Source organism: Culex quinquefasciatus, chromosome 1 (assembly GCF_015732765.1).
Source record: "Culex quinquefasciatus strain JHB chromosome 1, VPISU_Cqui_1.0_pri_paternal, whole genome shotgun sequence".
Classification (NCBI taxonomy): Eukaryota; Metazoa; Arthropoda; class Insecta; order Diptera; family Culicidae; genus Culex; species Culex quinquefasciatus.
This window is the reverse complement of record NC_051861.1, coordinates 110,490,417-110,516,389: the sequence shown is the minus strand read 5'-3', so window position 1 is coordinate 110,516,389 and position 25,973 is coordinate 110,490,417. Positions and strand designations below refer to the sequence as shown.

Below are 25,973 nucleotides of genomic sequence, written 5' to 3'. Positions count from 1 at the left end.
CACAGTGAATCCTGACCTCATACCCATCTTACTAACCCCTCAAAACTCATGTGATACTTTGTCGGAGACGCAGTCGATTTGGCGGTCCCATCACTCAAGTATCGGACTAACATTCCCATCCACTTCCCCGTGTCTTACCTCTGGTCGTGGCCGGCGTCGGTATTGATCAGCATGATAGGGACCTTTGAAAATTGCGAAGGGGTGATGATTGGTTCCTACTTTTCATCTGTGGTCCACGGAGCAATGTTTGGGGGTCCTGGTCAATAACGAAGTAGCAGCTACGGGTAGACACCAATGCTATGCTATGCTAATTTGACAAATTTGCTAAAATTTGACAAATTTGCTAAATTGGCATAAATTCGCTAAATTTGCCTAAAATTGCTGAAAATGCTATAATTTCAAAAATTGCATAGTTGTTAAATTGCACACAAAACTGTTAAGATTGCTAAAATTGGTAATATTTCAAAAAATCTAAATTAATCTTTAAAAAACAACAAATTGTCTTTGTCAACCCTGTCTTGCCCGACCCCAGTTCCCATAAATTATGATAGTGTCCCCCGCATGACCTACATATACGTACACACACAGAACAGGTCGTCGGCACATTCCGACACGGCGCCACGCTCCTGTCAGAAAAGCACAAAGGAGAATCGGTTAGGGGACTATCAATTTATTCCGTGATTCAAACAAAAAGTTGAGAAATCCGTGGCATACGCGTTACCATTGAGAAGGTTTTGAAAATTTGTTAAAAAGTTCAAACTTGAGTAAAAAATTCGCGTTGCGTAATGACTGAACACATCTGTCAAAATAAAAACGTGAGAGAGCCTACCCTAACGGAAAAGCGATTGCCATTTTCCCAGTTCTTGTTTTCCCCTCTGAAGAAATGATGGCCGTAACGCCACCTTGCTCTCACGTAACGCCACTCTCATTTTATTTGGAGAGGCGGTTGGGGAAGGTATAAAAAACCAAAACAAAACCAGGAATGCTTCGGGAGCACCATGACTTTTTAGTTTTATTTGAAATTTGGAGCTAAGCAAAATTTGCTGGATTTCGATTAATTCAACTAAATTTTCAGCTATTTCCAACAACTTCGTTGCTGATTCCAAGACTTTACCCCAAAAGCTAGGCAACCAGAGCCGTGGCGCCACTGCGCCTGTCCCAGATTTTTGCACTAGAATCCTAGCGATTTGTTGCATATCGGCAGGCGAAAAGCAGATACCTGCTGCAGAGAGGAAAATTCTTCGCCACTCGTCGGAGGCTTTTTTTCCGCGGAAACAATATTTTCCTCGAGTCTTCATCACAAAAAAGGGGCTTGAAGAAGCATTAGAAAGATACCGATGGCTGTTGTTCTTTACACAAAAAAAAGTACTTCTAAATCTTGGCGCGGGCAACTTTACAAAATCCACGCGCGAGCTGTAGTTTTTTAGACCAAAAAATCGTCGAAATTTGTCGAAAACAAAAAGCACCTCCTCTTCTACACTTCTCTGCGGATTCGAGTGAATGTGGTGTTGTTCAGAAAGTTAAGAAAAGTGCAATTTTTCAAGGAGAAAAGAAGAAAGAGAAAGCAAGCAGTGTTGGAAAAAGGAAAAATCGAATGCCGTAGAGAAAAAAGAAAAACTAAATCAGCACCAATTTTGATCAGAAAAAAAAATCGTCGTCGCTTTATCTCTTTAAGGATGATATTTACTCTATCAAATATATAAACCCCGAAAAAAAGCAAGCACAGCAAACAAGACCAAATCCGGAAGCGAAGGAGGACGCCAGAAATCGATTTGGCTTGTTGTTCTTTCAACCAGAGTCGTCGTCGTGTCTCTTTATGGCAATAATGGATCTTTGCCACGAGATGATGGAGCATTACAGGTGAGCGTTTAAAGAAATTGTAATAATGAATAGAAACACTGAGTTTCACTCCCTCGAAGAGCTCTTAGGACACTTGAGCAGTTCTCTAGGATTTCGGTCATTCGATTTTTTTTTGTATTTTTTAATCCGGCTGAAACTTTTTTGGTGCCTTCGGTATGCCCAGAGAAGCCATTTTGCATCATTAGTTTGTCCATATAATTTTCCATACAAATTTGGCAGCTGTCCATACAAAAATGATGTATGAAAATTCAAAAATCTGTATCTTTTGAAGGAATTTTTTGATCGATTTGGTGTCTTCGGCAAAGTTGTAGGTATGGATACGGACTACACTGGAAAAAAATGATACACGGTAAAAAAATTTGGTGATTTTTTTATTTAACTTTTTATCACTAAAACTTGATTTGCAAAAAAACACTATTTTTTATTTTTTTTATTTTTTGATATGTTTTAGAGGACATAAAATGACAACTTTTCAGAAATTTCCAGGTTGTGCAAAAAATTATTCACCGAGTAATGAATTTTTAAATCAATACTGATTTTTTCAAAAAATCGAAATATTGGTCGCAAAAAAAATTCAACTTCATTTTTCGATGTAAAATCGAATTTGCAATCAAAAAATACTTCAGTGAAATTTTGATAAAGTGCACCGTTTTCATGTTAAATCCATTTTTAATTGACTTTTTTGAAAATAGTCGCAGTTTTTCATTTTTTAAAATTAGTGCACATGTTTGCCCACTTTTGAAAAAAATATTTTTGAAAAGCTGAGAAAATTATCTATATTTTGCTTTTTCGGACTTTGTTGATACGACCTTTAGTTGCTGAGATATTGCAATGCAAAGGTTTAAAAACAGGAAAATTGATGTTTTCTAAGTCTCACCCAAACAGCCCACCATTTTTCAATGTCGATATCTCAGCAACTAATGGTTCGATTTTCAATGTTAATATATGAAACATTTGTAAAATTTTCCGATCTTTTCGAAAACAATATTTTCAAATCAAGACTAACATTTTAAAAGGGCGTAATATTGAATGATTAGTATTGATTAAAAAATTCATAACTCGGTCAATGATTTTTTGCACAACTTGGAAATTTCTGAAAAGTTGGCATTTTATGTCCTCTAAAACATATCAAAAAATAAAAAAAATAAAAATAGTGTTTTTTTGCAAATCAAGTTTTAGTGATAAAAAGTTAAATAAAAAAATCACCAAATTTTTTTTACCGTGTATCATTTTTTTTCCAGTGTAGTCCATATCCATACCTACAACTTAGCCGAAGACACCAAATCGATCAAAAAATTCCTTCAGAAGATACAGATTTTTGAATTTTCATACATCATTTTTGTATGGACAGCTGCCAAATTTGTATGGAAAATTATATGGACAAACTAATTATGCAAAATGGCTTCTTTGGGCATACCGAAGGCACCAAAAAAGTTTCAGCCGGATTAAAAAATACAAAATTAAAATTGAAGAAAAAAGACCGATTTCGTAGAGAATTGCTCACTTTTCTATACCAAATAGCTCACAAAAGGATAAATGGGATTCCTCAAACCCCAACTTTCCCTCATTTGTTTGCTGTACAACGATAATTTGGCTTCCAAAAAAAAACCTTGTCGAAGAAGAAAACGACGACGATGTCCTTTGTGGAACGTGCCCCCAACTTCGGAGGAAAATGTTATGAACGGAAAAAACAGAAGCAATTAAAAAAATGAATTTAAAGTTACTATTTTTTCTATATTGATGGAAATTAAAAAATTAAAATAATCAATAAACCAATTTCAATAAACAATAATAGACAAAAAATATCTTTCAAAATTACAAAAAAATAACAAAGTGACTGGAAAAAATTAAGCTCGCAGATGCGTCCAAGTAAATTGTTTTAAAATCTAAATTTACCAGAACAGGATGTGATTTTTCTCATTTATTTTAATTACACGCTTTTGAGGATTTTTTTCTGGAACAAATTCATGGTAATATTGCACCAAGGATATTGAATCAGAAAAGTGTAATTTTACCGCTAAAAGATGTAAATTTACATGCTTTTGTAATTTTACTTATTCTACATAAACTCTGGTAACTTTACATTGCAGGTATCCTTACAACACTGATATGTCAATATTTTAAAATTTTACATGAGTTGTTCTGTAGAATTTCGTAAAGCAGCTTTTCTATGTATTTTTGGATTTGGATGAAACTTTGTCCATACATTCCCTATGTCAAAAGCAGCAATTTAGAATCATTAGTTTTTCCATACAAGTCTCTATACAATGTTGCGGGGTGTTCATACAAAGTGGGAGATGGGATTTCTGATCGATTTGTAGATTATAGTGTTATTATAATATTAATGTTAAAAAAAAAGTTTACCCTCTAAAAAATAATCCATTTCTTTAAATAACTATCTTCACTAAAAGTTGGATTCCCAAAACACGTGTTTTTAAATTTTTCATTTTTTTTATTGTTTTGCGGGACTCAAAAAGACATTCTATGAAACATAGTGCATAGTGAAATCTGCGAAATATTGTTTTGAAAGAAACATTATTTTTGAAAAAAAAATAATAAAATGCGATAAAAAAATAAAATTCAATTAAAAAAAATGTTATAGTCGTTTTTAGGTTATTATTTTCGGAAACTTCAGCAATTCTAGATTTTTTTTAAAGAAAAAGTTGTTTATAGGACCTATTGAAAAAAACTCTAGAAATTTTCTTTAAAAAAAACTTTATTAAAGAAAGCCTCCCCGTATTTTTTCTGAGATGAGAAAATTTTCTACGTTGTTGTCACTGGGACTTTGAAAATTAGACAGTTAGTGGTTGATATAAAACCACACAAACACAAAGATTTCGAATCGATAAAAATGAGTTTTTTTTAGTGTCACCAAATTAACATGTAATTTAAATTAAATTAAATATTTCAAAAAATTAATGTCAAGCATAAATTTTGAGTAAATGATTTTGCTCACTACATATTTTAGATCACATTTTAAAATTTTAAAATTATTTTTATTGAAGGATCAGGATATTTCACAAAAGTTTCATTTTTGAACAATAGTTTGCGAGATTGTCTGTCAGTTGAAAATTACAGGCTAATGAAGCACATAGAAGAAAATATGGTTTCCACAAAAATGAAAAAAAAAATCCTAAAAATTGGTCGTGGAGATTCGAAAATTTGATGACATGCAAATGCAAATCAGACAATTCGTTTCAGAGATCTCGAAAAAAAAACTTAGAATTAAGTGCTGTATGGTTGACACTTAAAAAACTACAATTTTAATGTTTATTCATAATTCATAATTTTCAATGGTTCTTAGACGAATTTATTGGAAATTTTCTCTTATCTATTAAGGCCCTTTTTAAGTCAAAAAATAGTTTGTGTCAAAAAAAAACTCAAAATGTTAGCGATAAAAAATAAATTTAAAAAATATACATTTTTTTGAGAGTGTAAGTATTTTTTCGGAATTTTCCATGAAGTTTCCATTCCTAAAACTTTGCAGAAGTCACTAAAGCGATCTCAAAATTCCTTACCAATCTCAACCAGATTATCGAACATTTTACATACCATATTGTTGCAGCTGACAAAATTGTTAGGAGAATTGTATGGGCAAGTAAGAAAGCGTTCTTTTATTACGTAACGCAGATAATGGGATTTTTACCTCCCCCTCGTAACAAAATTTCCATGCAATTTTTTTTTTTTTTTGTATGAAGCGTAATCCTCCCTTCCTCCAACTGCTTTTTTTATCATAGGGAAGCTCCCCACAAAGTTCAAGCGAAAATAAGAAAAAAATAAAATGTCATCAAATCGGCCGATTTTGTTGATTTTTGCTCATACGTAAATTATTATGGTAAGTTATGGCAATTTTGGCCGTTTTTAGCAAAATATTACATAATTTTTTAATTATCGTAGTATGGGAGCCAAACTAGACGAATTTTAAAGAATTTTAACAACGTGTATAAATTTTGCACAAGAACCTCAAATATGAAAAAAAAACTTTATTAAATACCCAAAAAATTAAAAATTTATGATACGGATATTTCTGATTTTCCCCATTTTATGAACTCACAAAAACTGACAAAAACAATACAGTTTACACAAACACACAATACACAAAATACTAAAATACTAAAATACTAAAATACTAAAATACTAAAATACTAAAATACTAAAATACTAAAATACTAAAATACTAAAATACTAAAATACTAAAATACTAAAATACTAAAATAATAAAATACTAAAATACTAAAATACTAAAATACTAAAATACTAAAATACTAAAATACTAAAATACTAAAATACTAAAATACTAAAATACTAAAATACTAAAATACTAAAATACTAAAATACTAAAATACTAAAATACTAAAATACTAAAATACTAAAGTACTAAAATACTAAAATAATAAAATACTAAAATACTAAAGTACTAAAATACTAAAATAATAAAATACTAAAATACTAAAATACTAAAATACTGAAATACTAAAATACTAAAATACTAAAATACTAAAATACTAAAATACTAAAATACTAAAATACTAAAATACTAAAATACTAAAATACTAAAATACTAAAATACTAAAATACTAAAATACTAAAATACTAAAATACTAAAAACTAAAATACTAAAATACTAAAATACTAAAATACTAAAATACTAAAATACTAAAATACTAAAATACTAAAATACTAAAATACTAAAATACTAAAATACTAAAATACTAAAATACTAAAATACTAAAATACTAAAATACTAAAATACTAAAATGTTCGGCCCGATCGTCCAGTCCCCTACGTTGTGCATTACTGCGGGGACGTCCGGAACAAGAAACGACACGAATATTACGACGGCGGACGAAGACACCACTGGGAGGACGGTACAATAAAATAAAACACGGCGACTTTCTTGGTCCGATGAGACGACCAGTCTCAACGGGTGTCAAAACGCAACAGAACGAATTTATTTCACAAATATTACAAACAACATTCAAAACAATAACAAGTCAAGCAGACGTCAGTTGCCACCACTGACGTCTCTTTCGTATTCACCCCCCCGTGCGACGGGGGGTAATAAATAATCGCCGATAATAGGGTCCGCGACCCAACATACCGGTCCCCTAAAATGGCACATTTTACCACGAACTTCTTCGCACGACTTCTTGCTGTTGCTGCTCCGGTCCCCATGATATCCTCTGCTTCGCTACCGCCATCTTCCTTTTGCGCGACAGGCATCCTTCGATGGTTTCCACCTTCAGCAGCGATGAATGGGCAGCCACTGTGTGTCCGGAAGCTGCCGGCCTTGTCTCCGGTCAATTCATCCCTGGGTCCGATTTGACCGTACGCGGGAAAGGCTCTGTGGCCCCAGACTTGACTCGCGAGCACAAGCCTTGAACGCCGGATTACCTCAGGTCCGACACCGGGAACCAGCAGCCAGTGACCTTTCGCCATCAACACTCCAGTCCCCGTCAGGTCCTACCTAACTTCCGCGACCAAGTTCCACTCCTTACATCACAGCTGCTGCAGAGGCGCTGAAACCATCTTGCGCTACCATCGACAGCAAACAAAACAGCAAATGTTCCGGCGCAGCCCCCGTATCCTGGTCACGGCACCAATTGTTCGGACCCGTGAATTGGCCAACCTCGAAATCCGCGCTCACCTGATTTTATCCTGTTCGTTGGACGTCTAATTTCTACGTTGTGTTTTCGTCGTGTGTTGTGTGTTTGTGTGTTGTGTCGTCCTCTGTGTGTTCCGTCCCTTTCCGTTCCGCTTTCTTCCTTCTTTCTTTTGTAGGTTCCACAGGTAAGTATTTTCAGGCGGTTCCAGCAGCGGCAGCAGTAACTTTCTTCCCACAGCAGACAAAACTTCGGCAGCAGAATCTTCTTCTTTTCCAGGCAAACGGCGCACGAGAACGGCGGAATCGACCAGGGTTCGCAGTGGTCAAACGGGTAAGTAACGGCAAGTATTTTCTTCTTCACAGGTAAAAACACAGAAACGACTTTTCTTCATAAAACTACAAAATTTATTCAGACCGACTGAGACTTTATTTCCTAAGTCCAAGAAGTAAACAAAGTGTTCTTCTCAACGCGATCCGACCGCGACGACGATCTATTTCGACTGGTATTTGGCCCAGGCAGTGTGAAGAGGAATGCAGAAAAACGGTGCAATTGTGCGCGTGATCGCGACGATCAAGACTACCACTACCACCACCCTGCCGTGTATGTACGCAAATTATAGCAAGAGAATTTATGCTACACGGCAGGGTGGCGAGTCAATTTTACTCTGCAACCATGGCTGTGGCATCATCCTCTTCCTCGAGGCGCTCCAGCTTGAGATCGAGACCATCGAGGAGGAGGACCTCAAGGAAGAGGATGATGCCACAGCCATGGAGGAGGAACATGAGCGAGTCCGAGAGCAGTTCGAGGGGTTGTACCACAAGGTAAGGGCAGGGTTGAAGTCGAGGTTGCCTTCTGGGGTTGCGTCTGGGTCTAGCGCATGCGTTGCGCGTGCCGGCATACAGTTGCCGAAGATCACTTTGCCGAAGTTTAGTGGGGAGTACGATGAGTGGTTGCCTTTCCACGACACTTTTAAGTCCCTCATCCACGAAAACGTTGATTTGACCGCGATTCAGAAGTTCCACTACTTGCGAGACTGTCTTATCGGTGAGGCCAAGAAGATGATCAACTCGAGTGAGTTCAGCGCGAAGAGCTACCAGGTGGTCTGGGACTTGTTGGTCAAGCGACATGCCAACAAGTATCTCCAGAAGAAGCGCTATGTCAACGGGTTGCTTCAGTTTCCGCGAGTGAAAGGGGTGTCGTCGAGTAGCATCCACGACGTGGTGGATCACTTCAGCCGTTGTACGCAGATTCTGGACCAGTTGGGCGAAGTGACCGGTGGCTGGGGCGTGATGCTGACGCAGTTGTTGGTGTCGAAGCTGGATGACGTGACGCAGAAGGAATGGGAGGCGTTGGCAGCCAAGAAGGAGGACCCGCAGTTCACCGACGTGATAGCGTTCCTGGAGGAGCGGACGAAGGTCTTGGATGCGGTCGCAGTTGATCAGCTGTTGGGCAGTCAGCGTGGTTCTCCCTCCGTGTCTTCGGTTCCAGCAGCCCAGCCCAAGAAATCTTTCTCGAAGCTGACAGTGAACGCCGCTTCCGACTCTTCCTCTCCGAAGTGCAGGATGTGTAGCGGCCCACACTCGCTTTCGAGCTGTTCGGACTTCAAGAAGTTGTCACTGGAAGGTCGTAACAGGCTGGTGTTGTCGAAGAGGCTCTGCAGAAATTGTCTGTGGGGTGGCCATTTCGTGAGGGACTGCAATGTCAGAAGTCGCTGCTCCAGTTGCAGCGAGAAGCACAACACATTGCTGCATCCTGTTGGTAGGCTTGGTTCCGGTTCCACTCCGAACGCTGCGGTAACGGGAGATTCACAGGAGGGTAGTTCGCGTTCTTCGACGGTGCCGGCAGCTCAACCGCAAGCGGTTACGAGTTCGGTGGCCACAATTTACGCTGCAAATGTGGCAGCGGAGTCGCGGAAGGTCCACGTGTTCCTGTCGACGGTGCTCGTGGCGGTGAAGGATTGCCATGGCCGGTTGCACACCGCAAGAGCGTTGCTCGATAGCGGGTCGCAGGCGAATCTGATCAGTGAGCGACTGTGTCAGATCTTGAGATTGCCGCGGAAGAAGGTGAGCGTGCCGATCTCCGGCGTCGGAAGTTCCCGTATGCAGGTTGATAGCTCGGTGTCGGCGATTGTATCCTCGCGTGTCACCAATTATACGGTCCCGATGGAGTGTCTGGTGCTGAAGAAGGTGACGGAGGACCAGCCGTCGGCCACAATTCCGATCGACCAGTGGAACTTGCCCTCTGACATGGTGTTGGCGGATCCCGGATTCCACAAGCGGGCTCCAATCGATTTGCTGTTAGGGCTGGAGTTCTTCTACGAGTTTCTGTTGCTAAATGGTGGCCGGGTGCAGATCCAGCGGCCGGGAGAAGGTCTCCCGCTGTTTGTGAACACGGTCTTCGGTTGGATAGCTGCGGGAAAGACCGATCTGGGGAGTCTAAACCCCGTCCCGAGCTGTCACGTCTCCGTCAATGCGACACTGGAGGAGAAGATCGAGCGTTTTTGGACGATTGAGGAGCTGCAGGAGGCACCGAAGCGGTCGCAAGAGGAACAGGACTGTGAGGAGCATTTTCAGGCCACGTTTTCACGCGACGTCACGGGTCGATACGTGGTGCGACTTCCGAAGCGCATGGGTTTCGAGAAGATGGTCGGCGAATCGCGAAATATGGCGGTGCGGCGGCTGATGCAGTTGGAGCGGAGACTGGGCAAGGACGAAAGCTTGCGAAAGCGGTACAACGAGGCGATTCAGGCGTACTTGGATCAGGACCACATGAAGGTTGTTTCGGAGGAGGAGCTGAAGGGCGACAAGCGGCTTGAATGCTACCTGCCTCACCATCCGGTCTTCAAGGAGTCCAGCACGACGACGAAGATCCGGCCCGTGTTCGATGGTTCTGCCAAGACGACGTCGAATTTCTCGCTGAACGAGGCGCTGATGGTTGGTCCGGTTCTCCAGGACCCGTTGTTCGATTTGGTGTTGCGCTTTCGGAAGAAGCAGGTAGCTCTGGTTGCGGACATAGAGAAGATGTACCTGCAGGTTAAGGTCCATCCGGACGATACTCCTCTGCAGCGGATTCTGTGGAGGCCTTCGCCGTCGGAGCCAATAAGGACGTACGAGATGCTACGGGTGACGTTTGGGTTGGCCCCATCGTCATACCTTGCCACGCGCTGTATGCAGCAGTTGGCGCAGGACGAAGGAGAGGTGTATTCACGTGCGAAAGAAGCACTGTTTCGTGACTTCTACGTGGACGATTTCATCGGTGGAGCGGACTCCGAAGAAGAAGCGCTTCTGTTGCGGCAGGAGCTGGAGCAGCTGTTGCCGAAAGGTGGATTTAGGCTGCGCAAGTGGGTGTCAAACGCCACAGGGGCGTTGGCAGGGCTGGCTGCGGACGATTTGGGTACGCAGACCACGCTCAGTTTCGACCAGGAGCAGGTGAAGACGCTGGGAATAAACTGGCAGCCAGGGCCAGACGTTCTCGGCATCGATGTCACGGGTTTGTCCGTGAACGGGCAATGGACCAGACGGAAGGTCTATTCGGTCATTGCCCAACTTTGGGATCCAACTGGGATCACTGCTCCGGTCATTTCGTGGGCCAAGATTCGAATGCAGCTGCTGTGGGTCGCGACTCAAGGCTGGGACGACCCATTGAGACCGGATTTGGCCGGGAGGTGGACTGAGTTCTACCAGCAGTTGCCGGAGTTGTCGAAGATTTCAGTCGACAGGTGCGCTTTCGTGGAAAATCCGGTCCATGTCGAGTTTCACGTGTTCGCGGATGCGTCCGAAGCGGCCTACGGAGCGTGCATCTACGCTCGATCGATCAGCCAGTCGGGGCTGGTCAAAATTTCGCTGTTGGCGGCCAAGTCGCGTCCCGCAGGGTTGAAAAAGGTCACCCTGGCGAGGTTAGAGCTGTGTGCAGCTTTGATGGCAGCAAGGCTGTACCGGAAGGTCGTGCAAGCCCTCAAGATGGAGGGCACGGAGAGTTGGTTCTGGTCGGACTCGACAGTCGTGCTGGCGTGGCTGAGGTCACCGTCGTACGTGTGGCCCACGTTCGTTGCGAACCGAGTCTCGCACATCCAGGAGTTGACGAAAGGGCATCGCTGGAACCACGTCAAGGGGACTGAAAACCCAGCGGATCTCGTTTCCCGTGGAGTCATGCCGAAAGATCTCGTTGGATTGCGGCTGTGGTTCTACGGTCCGAAGTGGTTGGAGTCGTTCGAGGAGTACTGGAGCAGAGTGAAGCATTTGGAGGTCGACGAGCCTGCTGAAGAGTTGCTGGAGAAGAGGAAGAACGTGCTGATCGTGTCTGCTTCCCCGGAACCTCACCCGCTCATCGATCGTTACGGCTGTTACTGGAAGCTGCTGAGGATTACGGCGTACTGCGTGAGGTTTATCCGGAGATGTCAGCGTCGCAAGCAGCCCCCTAGAACCCCATTTCTCACCGTTGGAGATTTGAAGGAGGCAAAGTTCGCGCTCGTGCGCGGCGTGCAGCAGGAACCCTTCGCCGTGGAGATCAAGGCGCTCGCAAACCACCGACTCGTTCCGGCTCACTCGTCGCTGAAGCTCCTCAACCCGTTTCTCGACCAGCATGGCATTCTGCGCGTTGGTGGCCGGCTTGGACTCGCAGGCGAAGCGTACTCTACCCGACACCCCATGATCCTTCCCAGCAGCAATGTTTTCACGCGACAAATGGCGGTCGCGTACCACGTAACCTCGCTCCACTCTGGCCCCCGTATGACACTCGCTCAGATTCGGCACGAATTCTGGCCGTTGAACGGCAAACAATTGGCAACCTATACTTTTCGCAACTGTGTGCGCTGTTTTCGTACCAACCCTGCCCTTGTAAAGCAACCCCCTGGTCAACTCCCAAAACCCCGAACAACCCCCTCTCGCGCTTTTACCGTCACCGGCGTAGACTATTGTGGCCCTGTCTACTTGAAGCCCGTACACCGTCGAGCAGCTGCGCAGAAGGCGTACATCGCGGTCTTCGTGTGCTTCAGCACGAAAGCGGTCCACTTGGAGCTGGTGGGGGACTTGACCACCGCTGCGTTTCTTGCTGCCCTGCGTCGTTTTGTTTCTCGCCGAGGTCTACCGTCCGAGATCCACTCGGACAACGGTCTCAACTTCCAGGGAGCAAGCAACCACCTACGCGAGCTGTACGAGCTGCTTCGAGACACCAAGGTGATCACGGAGATCACCAGCGAAGCGTCCCGTCGTGGGATCGAGTGGAAGTTCATCCCGCCGAGAGCGCCGAACTTCGGCGGGCTATGGGAGGCGGCCGTGAAGTCGGCCAAGACGTCGCTCGTCCGTGTGCTGGGTCAACGACAACTTTCCTTCGAGGACATGGCGACCGTCCTCACCCAGATCGAAGCGGCCATGAATTCGCGCCCGCTTACCCCGTTGTCGGAGGACCCGGACGAACTGGACGTGCTCACGCCCGGGCACTTTCTTGCCGGATCGTCGCTGCTAGCGATTCCGGATCCGGACTACACGGACGTTCCCACGAACCGGCTGCAACACTACCAGCAACTGCAACAGCTGGTGCAGCAACACTGGAAGCGGTGGAGGCGGGAGTACATCTCGCAGCTCCACAACCAGAACCAGAAATTCCCGCAAGCGACCCAGCTGAAGGCTGGACAGATGGTGATCCTCAAGGAGGACAACAAGGCGGCAATCGAGTGGCCCCTCGCGCGGATCGTTGAGGTCTACCCGGGCCCCGACGGCGTCGTCCGCGTCGTGAAGCTGCGTTTGCCGAACGGTGCGGTCTACAAGCGGCAGTCAGCACGTGTCTGTTTGCTACCATTCGAGAAGGACTCGGCGGTGCAGCACACGAACGCCTTCTACCCTCAACCGACACAAGGCGCAGCGTAGGAGGAAGATCGCCGTCAACCGTCAACCCTACGGCGCAACGGAGTCGGTGAAGAAGGCGTCAGAAGAAAATTTTGAATCTTTGAAGTGCTAGTTTTAAGTAGGCTTAGTTTTTCAAATTAGCGTTTAGATTTTTTGCAAGTTTTAAATTCTTAGGGAATTTAAGGTGGCCGGCATGTTTGGTTGCAGAGTAAAATTGACTCGCCACCCTGCCGTGTAGCATAAATTCTCTTGCTATAATTTGCGTACATACACGGCAGGGTGGTGGTAGTGGTAGTCTTGATCGTCGCGATCACGCGCACAATTGCACCGTTTTTCTGCATTCCTCTTCACACTGCCTGGGCCAAATACCAGTCGAAATAGATCGTCGTCGCGGTCGGATCGCGTTGAGAAGAACACTTTGTTTACTTCTTGGACTTAGGAAATAAAGTCTCAGTCGGTCTGAATAAATTTTGTAGTTTTATGAAGAAAAGTCGTTTCTGTGTTTTTACCTGTGAAGAAGAAAATACTTGCCGTTACTTACCCGTTTGACCACTGCGAACCCTGGTCGATTCCGCCGTTCTCGTGCGCCGTTTGCCTGGAAAAGAAGAAGATTCTGCTGCCGAAGTTTTGTCTGCTGTGGGAAGAAAGTTACTGCTGCCGCTGCTGGAACCGCCTGAAAATACTTACCTGTGGAACCTACAAAAGAAAGAAGGAAGAAAGCGGAACGGAAAGGGACGGAACACACAGAGGACGACACAACACACAAACACACAACACACGACGAAAACACAACGTAGAAATTAGACGTCCAACGAACAGGATAAAATCAGGTGAGCGCGGATTTCGAGGTTGGCCAATTCACGGGTCCGAACACTAAAATACTAAAATACTAAAATACTAAAATACTAAAATACTAAAATACTTAAATACTTAAATACTAAAATACTAAAATAATAAAATAATGACATACTAAAATGACTAAAACTCTTAATGATACATGAAAATAATAGTTTAAATTACAAAAAACTTTCGTTAAATTGACAGCTTCCACCCTTTCCGTGCCATTTAATTTCCCTGGAAATCCTTTTAACAAGGTGGTTCGAGGTGGAAAATCCCAACCCCCAACTTTGCGCCCAACGAAGCACATTTTATCTCCGTTTGACAGGCCCGTCCTGGCATCAAAATCGGTCATAACCTTGAGCGGGTGGGTGATGGATTCACGGTCGGGTTGGGAGGGGGCCTGGCTTTGGACATTTGATTGCACGGTGATAAGGCTTGATTAACTCTATTCACACAGACAGAAGGGGGATCGCACACGTCACGTCAATCACTGTATGGAAATTTGCTCGGTTTGAGAAGGGTGTGTTAGCGATTCTTCTGGGTTCCTTTTTTTTTCGCCCGAAAGTATGCAGCACGAACAAAAACACGCGAGCGCCATGTTTTATTGATGTGTTTTTTTTTTTGCTCTCTCTCTCTGCAAAGGATTTTCCCGAAAACCACCTCTCCGTGAGAGCTCAACCACCTGTAGCGATGTTTTTGCTAATGATGCCTTTTCCTTTTATCCTCTCTCTGTTTCTGCTTTCTCCTTCCTCTGCTGCCTACCTTCTGGCGTTCCACCAACAAATCGCGCCCGCCTGGATTGCTGTGACACGCAACACACAAAAACAAGCAGAATTGATGGCAATCGAGGATTTTCGGCATGCCAAAGCGGTCGTGGCAGCGAGCAGGCCCGGACTTAGGATAGTCGTCGTAGCAGCATCAAAACGCCAAAGAATGGACGCCGTGGTCCTGATTGCCTGTCTGGCCCTCGTCGGAACGCTGTTGATTGTGCTGCTACTGCTTTGTCGGCTCGTCCAGCCCTATGACATCGCCTGGTTTCTGTCGAGCCGGGAGGACAAGCTGAAGCTGTCCAAGATGAGGCTGTACAATGCCAATGGTTATCTGGTAGGTATTATTTATAGCCCCTGAAAGGCTCGGTAGAAACGGTGGAACAGAGCACAACACAAATCCCGAGTATTGAAAGGGGTTATTGCTCAGGGCAAAATGAGGGCTTTGCGGAATGTTAGCGGATTGTTTTGCGTGGGAGTTGTTGATTAACTGGAAGAATGCTCTGGAATGATTCGGAAATGAATTCCGATCATTCGATAGAAAATGTTTGCACGTCGAGCTGTCTGTCAGTTGAAAAGGAAATTGAAGGTTAGAGTTTGCTTCAACTTTTCAAATTATCAGCACTGCGGTTAAAACAGCAGGGTGGGGCTGGCCTGGTATTTTTTTTAATTCTTAGATAATATTATAGCTAAGTACGGAGCTCGGAAGTATGATCAAATTTCATAATTTTAGAAATTTTAGTAATTTCAGCAATTTTAAAAATTTTAACAATGTAAGGAAATTTAGCAATTTTAGCAATTTTGACAATTTTGACAATTTTAGAAATTTTAGCAATTTAGCAATTTTAGCCATTTCAGCAATTTTAGCAATTTTATCAATTTTAGCAATTTTTGCAATCTTAGCAATTTTAGCAATTAGCAAATAAAGAGTTTGAGCAATTTTATAATTTTTATCACTTTTAGCAATTTTTGCAATCTTAGCAATTTTAGAAATAAGCAAATAAAGAGTTAAAGCAATTTTATAATTTTTATCACTTTTAGTAATTTGAGTAATTTCAGCAATTTTAGCAATTTAAGCAATTTTAGTAATTTCAGCAATTTTAGCAATTTAAGCAATTTAAGCAATTTTAGTAATTTGAGCAATTTCAGCAATTTTATCAATTTTTAGCAATTTTAGCAATTTTATCAATTTTATCAATTTTATCAATTTTATCAATTTTATCAATTTTATCAATTTTATCAATTTTATCATTTTTTTCAATTTTATCATTTTTTTCAATTTTATCATTTTATTCATTTTTTTTCAATTTAATTAATTTTATCAATTTTATCAATTTTATCAACTTTATCAATTTTATCAATTTTATCAATTTTATCAATTTTATAAATTTTATCAATTTTATCAATTTTATCAATTTTGTCAATTTTATCAATTTTATCAATTTTATCAATTTTAGCAGTTTTAGCAATTTTAGCATTTTTAGCAATTTTAGCAATTTTAGCAATTTTAGCAATGTTTGCAATTTTAGCAATTTTAGCAATTTTATCAATTTTATCAATTTTAGCAATTTCAGCATTTTTTGTAATTTTAGAAATTTTAGCAATTTTATCAATTTTATCAATTTTATCAATTTTATCAATTTTATCAATTTTATCAATTTTATCAATTTTATCAATTTTATCAATTTTATCAATTTTATCAATTTTATCAATTTTATCAATTTTATCATTTTTATCAATTTTAGCAATTTCAGCATTTTTTGCAATTTTAGAAATTTTATCAATTTTAGCAATTTTAGCAATTTTAGCAATTTTAGCAATTTCAGCATTTTAGCAATTTTAGCAATTTTAGAAATTTTATCAATTTTAGCAATTTTAGCAATTTCAACAATTTGAGCAATTTTAGCAATTTTAGCAATTTTAACAATTTTGGCAATTTTACTAGTTCTAGCATATTTAACAATTTTAGCAATTTTAGCAATTGTATCAATTTTAGCAATTTCAGCATTTTTTGTAATTGTAGCAATTTTAGCCATTTTAGCAATTTTAGCAATTTTAGAAATTTTAGCATTTTTACCAATTTTTGAGTAATTTGGCAATTTTTGAGCAATTTTGGCAATTTTGGCAATTCAAGCAATTCTAACAATTTTAGCAATTTTGGCAATTTTGGCATTTCAAGCAATTTCAGCAAGTTTAGCAATTTAAGCAATTTTAACAATTTTAACAATTTGAGCAATTTTAGGAATTTCAGTAATTTTAGCAATTTTTGCACTTTTAACAATTTTTGCAATTTTTGCCTTTTTAGCAATTTTAGCAATTTTATCAATTTTATCAATTTTATCAATTTTATCAATTTTATAAATTTTATCAATTTTATCAATTTTATCAATTTTATCAATTTTATCAATTTTATCAATTTTATCAATTTTATCAATTTTATCAATTTTATCAATTTTATCAATTTTATCAATTTTATCATTTTTATCAATTTTAGCAATTTCAGCATTTTTTGCAATTTTAGAAATTTTATCAATTTTAGCAATTTTAGCAATTTTATCAATTTTATCAATTTTAGCAATTTCAGCATTTTAGCAATTTTAGCAATTTTAGAAATTTTATCAATTTTAGCAATTTTAGCAATTTCAACAATTTGAGCAATTTTAGCAATTTTAGCAATTTTAGCAATTTTAGCAATTTTAACAATTTGAACAATTTTAGCAATTTTATCAATTTTAGCAATTTTACTAGTTCTAGCATATTTAACAATTTTAGCAATTGTATCAATTTTAGCAATTTCAGCATTTTTTGTAATTGTAGCAATTTTAGCCATTTTAGCAATTTTAGCAATTTTAGAAATTTTAGCATTTTTACCAATTTTTGAGTAATTTGGCAATTTTTGAGCAATTTTGGCAATTTTGGCAATTCAAGCAATTCTAACAATTTTAGCAATTTTGGCAATTTTGGCATTTCAAGCAATTTCAGCAAGTTTAGCAATTTAAGCAATTTTAACAATTTGAGCAATTTTAGGAATTTCAGTAATTTTAGCAATTTTTGCACTTTTAACAATTTTTGCAATTTTTGCCATTTTAGCAATTTTAACAATTTCAGCAATTTTAAGCAATTTTAGCAATTCTAGCAATTTTAGCAATTTTTGCAATTTTTGCAAATTTAGCAATTTTAGAATTTTAGAATTGCAGCAACTTTAGCAATTTTAGCAATTTAAGCCATTTTAGCAAAGTTAGCAATTTTTAGCAATTTTAGAAATTTTAGCCATTTTAGCAATCTTAGCAATTTTAACAATTTTAGCAATTTTAGCAAATTTAGCATTTTTTGCAATTGCCTTTTTTTGTAATTTTAGCAATTTTAGAAATTTCAGCAATTTTTGCAATTTTACGCCATTTCAGCAATTTTAGCAATTTTAGCAATTTATGCAATTTTTGCACTATTTGCACTTTTTGCACTTTTTGCAATTTCTGCATTTTTTGCAATTTTTGCAATTTTAGCAATTTTTGCAATTTTTGCAATTTTTGCAATTTTAGCAATTTTAGGAATTTTTGCAATTTTAGCAATTTATGCAATTTTAGCAATTTTTGCTCTTTTTGCACTTTTTGCAATTTTTGCAATTTTTGCAATTTTTGCAATTTTTGCAATTTTTGCAATTTTTGCAATTTTTGCAATTTTTGCATTTTTGGCAATTTTAGCAATTTTAGAAATTATAGCAATTTTAGCAATTTTAGCCATTTGAGCAATTTTAGCAATTTTAGAAATTTTAGCAATTTTAGCCATTTGAGCAATTTTAGCAATTTGAGCAATTTTATCAATTTTAGCAATTTTAACAATTTTAACAATTTTTGCAATTTTTGCAATTTTTGCAATTTGAGCATTTTTTGCAATTTTTGCAATTATTGCAGTTTTTGAAATTTTCGCAATTTTTGCAATTTTTGCAATTTTCGCATTTTTTGCAATTTTTTGCAATATTTGCAATTTTTGCAATTTTTGCAATTTTTGCAATTTTTGCAATTTTTGCAATTTTTGCAATTTTTGCAATTTTCGCATTTTTTGCAGTTTTTTGCAATTTTTGAAAGCGATTTTAGCGATTTTTGCAATTTTTGCAATTTTAGCGATTTTAGCTATTTTAGCGATTTTAGCAATTTTAGCGGTTTTTAGAATTTTAGAATTTTAGAATTTTAGAATTTTAGAATTTTAGAATTTTAGAATTTTAGAATTTTAGAATTTTAGAATTTTAGAATTTTAGAATTTTAGAATTTTAGAATTTTAGAATTTTAGAATTTTAGAATTTTAGAATTTTAGAATTTTAGAATTTTAGAATTTTAGAATTTTAGAATTTTAGAATTTTAGAATTTTAGAATTTTAGAATTTTAGAATTTTAGAATTTTAGAATTTTAGAATCTTAGAATTTTAGAATTTTAGAATTTTAGAATTTTAGAATTTTAGAATTTTAGAATTTTAGAATTTTAGAATTTTAGAATTTTAGAATTTTAGAATTTTAGAATTTTAGAATTTTAGAATTTTAGAATTTTAGAATTTTAGAATTTTAGAATTTTAGAATTTTAGAATTTTAGAATTTTAGAATTTTAGAATTTTAGAATTTTAGAATTTTAGAATTTTAGAATTTTAGAATTTTAGAATTTTAGAATTTTAGAATTTTAGAATTTTAGAATTTTAGAATTTTAGAATTTTAGAATTTTAGAATTTTAGAATTTTAGAATGTTAGAATTTTAGAATTTTAGAATTTTAGAATTTTAGAATTTTAGAATTTTAGAATTTTAGAATTTTAGAATTTTAGAATTTTAGAATTTTAGAATTTTAGAATTTTAGAATTTTAGAATTTTAGAGTTTTAGAATTTTAGAATTAAGGGGTAGGCGTGGCTGAATGGTAACGCTGTTCGCTTTGTAAGCGGAAGGTTCTGGGTTCGATTCCCATCTGCTCCTATCGAGAATTTATGGAAAGAAGGAATTCTGAACACTTGAATATGAACGAAAAAATATTCATTAGCTCGCGGCGGGGTTCGATCCCTCGTCCTTTGGGTCAGCAGACAAAAATGCTTACCACCAGACCATCGAGGCTTAGTATTCTAGAAGGATTAAGAATGCTATAAGAATCCAAGAAACTTGATTGGAATCTGGAACAAGAAATGCAATATTGAATGCAAGTTGAATTCAAGGACACTTACTTACTGGTTGCATAATCGTTAGGCGAATATTGAACTTTCAACACGACCAGAATTCATCACAAAAAGCTTGGTGAATCGAATTGGATAGCTTCCAAAATGAATCCAAGAACATACGAAGAATTAAGAACTATAAATAGATTTGACCGGCCGCATCACTTACCACGGTGAATCCTGGCTTCACACCCATCTTACTAACACCCTCAAACCTCACGTGATACTTTGTCGAAGACGCAGCTGATTTAGCGGTCTTCATCACTCAAGTATCGGACTAAAATTCCTATCCACTTCCCCCGTGTCTTACCACTGGTCGTGGCCGGCGCTGTGATTGGCTAGCATGATAGGGACATTTGAAAGTTGCGAAGTGGTGATGATTGGTTCCTACTCTTCATCTGTGGTCCACGGAGCAATTCTTGGAGGTCCTGGTCAATAACAGAGTAGCAACTACGGGTAGACACCAATGCTATGCTATGCTATGCTATTTTAGAATTTTAGAATTTTAGAATTTTAGAATTTCAGAAATTTTAGAATTTTAGAATTTTAGAATGTTTGCGTTCGCTCCGAGCTCCGCACTAGCCTTATAAACAAACAGCTGTCACTTACTTAACTCCCAGTTAAAGCAAACAGAATTTAAGTTAGCCCAACATCGACCAACTCTTAATTAATGTCGAATCTACAATGAATAAAATATATTTAAAAAAAATGTAAATGATTTTTCTCCTAGATGCACTCCGGCTCGGAGATCCTGCTCGGCTCCACCGGCAGCTTCCAGCGCTTCGACTCCGTCGACCGTGACTACAAACCCCCGTACGGTCACCACGCCCACCAGCAGGGCACCAACCTGACGGTTCCTCCGTGGCGCACCTCCTCCACCGAAGAGTCCGAGATCCCGCCCCAGCCGCTGCGACCCGCTCCATCCCCGAGGGAGCCCAAGCTGACCCGCGAGAAGGCCATCCAGAAGCAGACGTGAGTACTGATTCCGACGCTGAATAGCGAGATATTGACGGGGTTCTTTTGCTTACAGCTCCGAACCCAAACCCTCCGCCGGGTCCATCATCATATCGCCGATTCCGCGGCCCGTGCCGCGCAAGCAACACTCGGCCCCGATCTCCTTTCCACTGCCGGTGCTCAACTCGCCCCGCGACGCCAAGCGCTTCCACCAAGAGCCTCACATCTGCACGAACCCGTTCCTGAACGAGCCGCCGCTCAAGGAGGAGGTCGATCCGGCTCCTGCTCAACCACCGGAAGTAGCAGTTCCGGTGGTTCCGGAACCTCCGGTTCCCGCTCCGGAACCGTTCCTGCAGCGGTTGATCCGCTCGGCGAACAACCCGTTCGCGTCGGATCCCCGCAAGCCGGACGACGAGTGCATCTTTAGCTTTGAGCCGGCGACCGTGCAGTCCGTGTTCGCCGAGGAAGATCCGAGCAAGCGGGCCGAGCGGCGGCTCTCCAAGATGGAGAACCTCCGGAAGATGTCCCGGCTGATCGAGAGCAACCAGATGCTGCTGAACATCTACCAGCAGTTCAACGGAACTGTGGATCGGAGCAGTGAAAGTGACCAGAGGTCACCTCCGGTGAAGCCGGCTTCCTCGTCCTCGTCAACGTCCCCTATCGTATCACCGAAGCTGATAGATATCAGTTCAACTCCGACTCCAACGCCCTCAACCAGCCGGACGGACAACAGCAAGTACCAGGACTCTCCGCGCACGGAAGCCGGCGACAACATCAACCTGCCAACGGTGTCCAAGGGTATCAAACACATCCTCCGGAACCGGTCCTTCTCGGAGACGGAGTTCTCCGAGCGGAAGCTGTTCAAGGGATTCGCCCTAGCCACGGACGGTGACCAAACACCCCGAATACCTCTGATGAAGAACTCCTCGTACAAGGACCTCACGCGGTACTACAACAGTGGCGGCGGCGGATCCGGAATGGTCACCCCGTCGGCCGTGACCTCCGGGTACTCCAGCGGATCCTCGACGGTCCTGCAGAAGACCGTTTCCGAGTCGTTCCTGGAGCAGTACACGCTCGGTCGGGAGCACGATCCCGGCGGTTCCATGGCCAGCGGTAGCAGCAGTGGAAGCGTCGCTGCCGCATTCAACGGTTCGGGAGGTTCCGTCGGCGGTCTACGCTCGGTAATCCCGTCGTCCTCCACCGAATCCGTTGCGTCGCAATCGTCGGTGATCTTCAGCGATCTGGAGCCGGCCCAACCCATCACCGGATACCTGTGCGTCGGCCTCCAGTACGACAAGTAAGGCTTGTAACCCGTTTCGGGGAGTTCCGCCGACTAACCGTTTGACCTCTTTGCAGGAGCAGCACCACGATCGAGGGCGTCGAGCTGCTGGTGACGATCCAGGAGGCGAAGCAGCTGGTGTGTCCACCCGGCATCGAAATGGACACCTTCGTGAAGGTGTTCATCGTACCTGACGAAAGCAAGGTGTTGCAGACCAAGGTAGGGGATCATCGCTTGGAAGATGGTTCAGTTGGGGTGACCCTTTGGATCTTTACAGGTCTTCAAGAACTCTTGCTACCCGAGCTACCAGGAAACGTTCAGCTTCTGGATCACCCACAAGAGCGTGCGGCGATCGCTGTGGTTCCACGTGTACCACACCAGCTCAAGCGAGCAGACGCTGATCGGTAAGTGCGCCCATCTGGTCACCCAAGTGATCAAGCTGATCAAATCAACTTCCAGGCGAGTGCGAGATGCAGCTGAACGAGAACATCAGCCGGCCGATGACGACCTGGCTGAAGCTGATGGACTCCAGCCACAAGAAGAGCCCGCTCGGCGAGCTGATGTTCTCGCTGAGCTACCTGCCGACGGCGGAGCGGCTCACGGTGGTGATCGTGAAGGCCCGCAACCTCAACCTGAAGAGTAGTAGGGCGGCGACGGGAAGCGGCGGTCGATCGAAGCAGCTGCAGCAGCAGGTCGCGATCGACGACGAAGCGGCTGTGGTGGAGGAGGAAGATGACGGCGGAGAGGTGGACTCCAGCGAGGGGATCTTCGTGAAGGTAGGTTATGTTCGGGATGCGATCAACCTCACTCGAGAATCCTTCTTTTCAGGTGTACCTGCTGAAGAACGACAAGAAGGTGTCGAAGAAGAAGACGTGCGTGAAGCGCGGCGAGCGATCGCCGATCTACAACGAAGCGATCATCTTCAGCGTTCCGCCGTACATGCTGAACACCATCCAGATCCGGTGTTCCGTCGTCCAGATGACCAACCGGACGGAGAGCAACGCCATCAACAACAACAACAACACCAGTGGAGGTGACCTGATCCAGTTCGGGTACAGCTCGTACGACAGCAGCGGGAACAACCTTAGCCGGAAGCAGAGTACCAAGCTGGTGTCGATCGGACACGTCATCGTTGGGAGTGGAACCACCGGGAAGGGACTCCGGCACTGGCACCAGATGTTGACGACGCTGCGGAAGCCCGTCACGATGTGGCACGTGCTGAAGATCACCTCGGAGCGGAAGCGGAAGCGACTTGGAGAGCTGGAGCAGGCCAGCGGTTGAGGTTATCAGGTTTGAGGTTAGGGAAGAGACAAAGTAAAAAAAGGGTAACAGTTATGATAATAATGATAATACAGTAACATAAGTTAGCGCAGGAGAGTAAGATATCTATAGCATCAGTTGATATATTTGTCAGAAAGAAAAAAAAGTATTATTATATAACCGAAACGTTAGATAAACTAAACAAAACAAAAAATTTCGTATATACCAAGCATTTTTCATTGTCGCCAAAAAGTATATTGTATACATTAAACAAAAAACAAAAACAAACCACTAACTATACGATTTCCACGCAACAATTGGGAGGAGGAAAAAGGGAAGCATTAGCTAATTGAATCTAACAAAAACAAGCAAATGAATCACACAAAGAAACAAAAACAAACAAGCAGCATATTCTAACTCTATCTAATACACAGTCACACCAGGTCGTTATGAACCCCTCTCGTCTGTCGAAGAAAGCATGAGGAATTATTCACTAATCAGAGTTGTATCATTCTCACTCACTCACTTACTTACTCACAACTCACAACTCACTCACTCAGAAAAAAAACAAGCAAAACAACGGAGGGGAATAAATCAATTTGAATCACAACTATACAAGAGATTTCCTAAGGATTTGATATAATAAAGGTACTATGGATATTCTTTTTTTTCTGATGACTCGTCGTTTTATCTCGAAAGAAAATAAAATCAAGCAAGGTTACAACCTATTGAAAAATTACCCTATCATTGTTCGTTTGTTTTTGTTTGGTTTTCGTGGCACGATGGGTGATGCACTCACACAAATGCAAACCAAGAATGGCGCGTACCTATATGACAGCCTTGCCTCGGTGTCGTCATTCGTACCGCAGTAGTCGAGGAAGGAGGAACAACTCGCGATGAACAGTTGCCAACAGTCCGTCAATTCCATTCAGAAAAAAGCAGTGAATTTTGTTCCCCAGCACGGGAACGTAGCGTCGGTTGGTGAAAATTTGTGGATGCCGGTGTTTTTGGGGTGAAAATGGGCAAAAATATTGAAGCACGCTGACTGTAGCTGTTTTTTTTTGCTCCTGTCAAAACTTGCGGAGCGCTGGGTCGAGTTGGTCGTCGCCAACGTTGATGTTTATTTTTTCGTTCGAAGGAGCGTATTGTTCTTGGCAGCAATGAGTCATTTGTTCAACATAAGTAATGTTCATAAATATTTATTATGTGAATATGTTTTCAAATCAAATTTTACAGATTACGGTCAACCAATACGGACGCGGGGATCGCGGAGGAAGCGATCCCAAGGAGCCCGCCCTTTCTTGAACCACCTGTACAGCCGGAATTCCAAGGTCCCAATTCTATTTCACACCACCTCCCTTAAACAGGACTTCGGGGTGATTTGTTTGCAAGTGTGCCTCTCTCCCACCGCTACCATGGAATGTTCAGGCCAACGGAGGAGCTCTCACAATCGAGGGCAACAAGTTTTATTATGGTGAAGAGCGAGATCGTAGGCTGATATCGAAATCGTAGATTGATTAAAGAAATTGTTGAGAAAAAATTTCTTTTTAGATAATTTATTTATGTCTGACAATATCTCATCTTGACCAAAGAAATACAAAACTGCTTTTAAAATATGGTGAATGAGAATAGCTCATTTTTTGACAAAGATGATGATGTGTCAATCCAGAAAAAAAAACCCGAAAGTGTTGCGCGTTACGTTACTAGCTATTCAAAGTTCACGTCCGTGTTAGGGGAGTGGTCTGCAACGCATGGAACTGTTGCATGGAAGTTTCAATACACAGCAAAAAATCCGATGGTAAAATCGCATGCAAAAGCATGCACATCACCTTCGTCAAAATAAACACTTAATATTACACACTGCATGTACAATTTTTGTAAACACAAAAAAAAGTTGCAACCGACGGGAATCAAACCCAGCACCATCAGTAAGGACTGGCGCCTTAGCCCGCTCGGCCATCAGACCGATGAAAAATGGGAAGGATAAACGTATATATGAGCTTGACATTTCGGTCAAGTAGGTTTCCCATACTGATGGGCTACATATTTCAGGGTGTAATATTACGCAGTATTTCATAAAATAATGCAACATTTATTTTACACCCAGGCCTTTTACACGCAGCTGGATTACTACTTTATTTGCTGTGTACTACAAGCAACAAAAAGCGAATGATGTAGGACTCTGAAACCTGATTTGGTCAGTCCAGGGATGTCATTCTATTGTTAAACGTCAAGAAGTAAACATCATCCTGGACCTGGCGCCTGGAGGCCCAGAATCAGTTGGCCGAAAAGCAGAACCACGAGGTCCAATATGTAATTTTTGCAATACATTATTGAGATTAGTCGGATGAGGGTCCCATATGTCGCTATCTCGGTCG

The 25,973-nt window shown here is 41.1% G+C and overlaps 2 protein-coding genes across 2 annotated transcripts; both read left to right on the top strand.

The window, feature by feature from the left end:
• The first annotated feature begins 1,186 nt into the window (after window positions 1-1,186).
• LOC6047715 lies at window positions 1,187-24,270 on the top strand. The gene is made up of 8 exons (XM_038267063.1): window positions 1,187-1,860; window positions 14,982-15,253; window positions 20,833-21,074; window positions 21,133-22,353; window positions 22,413-22,554; window positions 22,613-22,739; window positions 22,795-23,111; window positions 23,164-24,270. The coding sequence occupies exons 2-8, from the start codon at window positions 14,987-14,989 to the stop codon at window positions 23,614-23,616; spliced, it is 2,769 nt and encodes a 922-aa protein (XP_038122991.1). The 5' UTR covers window positions 1,187-1,860; window positions 14,982-14,986; the 3' UTR covers window positions 23,617-24,270.
• Window positions 7,997-13,330, top strand: LOC119771097. Its single transcript, XM_038266486.1, has 2 exons — window positions 7,997-8,287; window positions 8,441-13,330. The coding sequence occupies exons 1-2, from the start codon at window positions 7,997-7,999 to the stop codon at window positions 13,328-13,330; spliced, it is 5,181 nt and encodes a 1,726-aa protein (XP_038122414.1).
• Window positions 24,271-25,973: the final 1,703 nt, after the last annotated feature.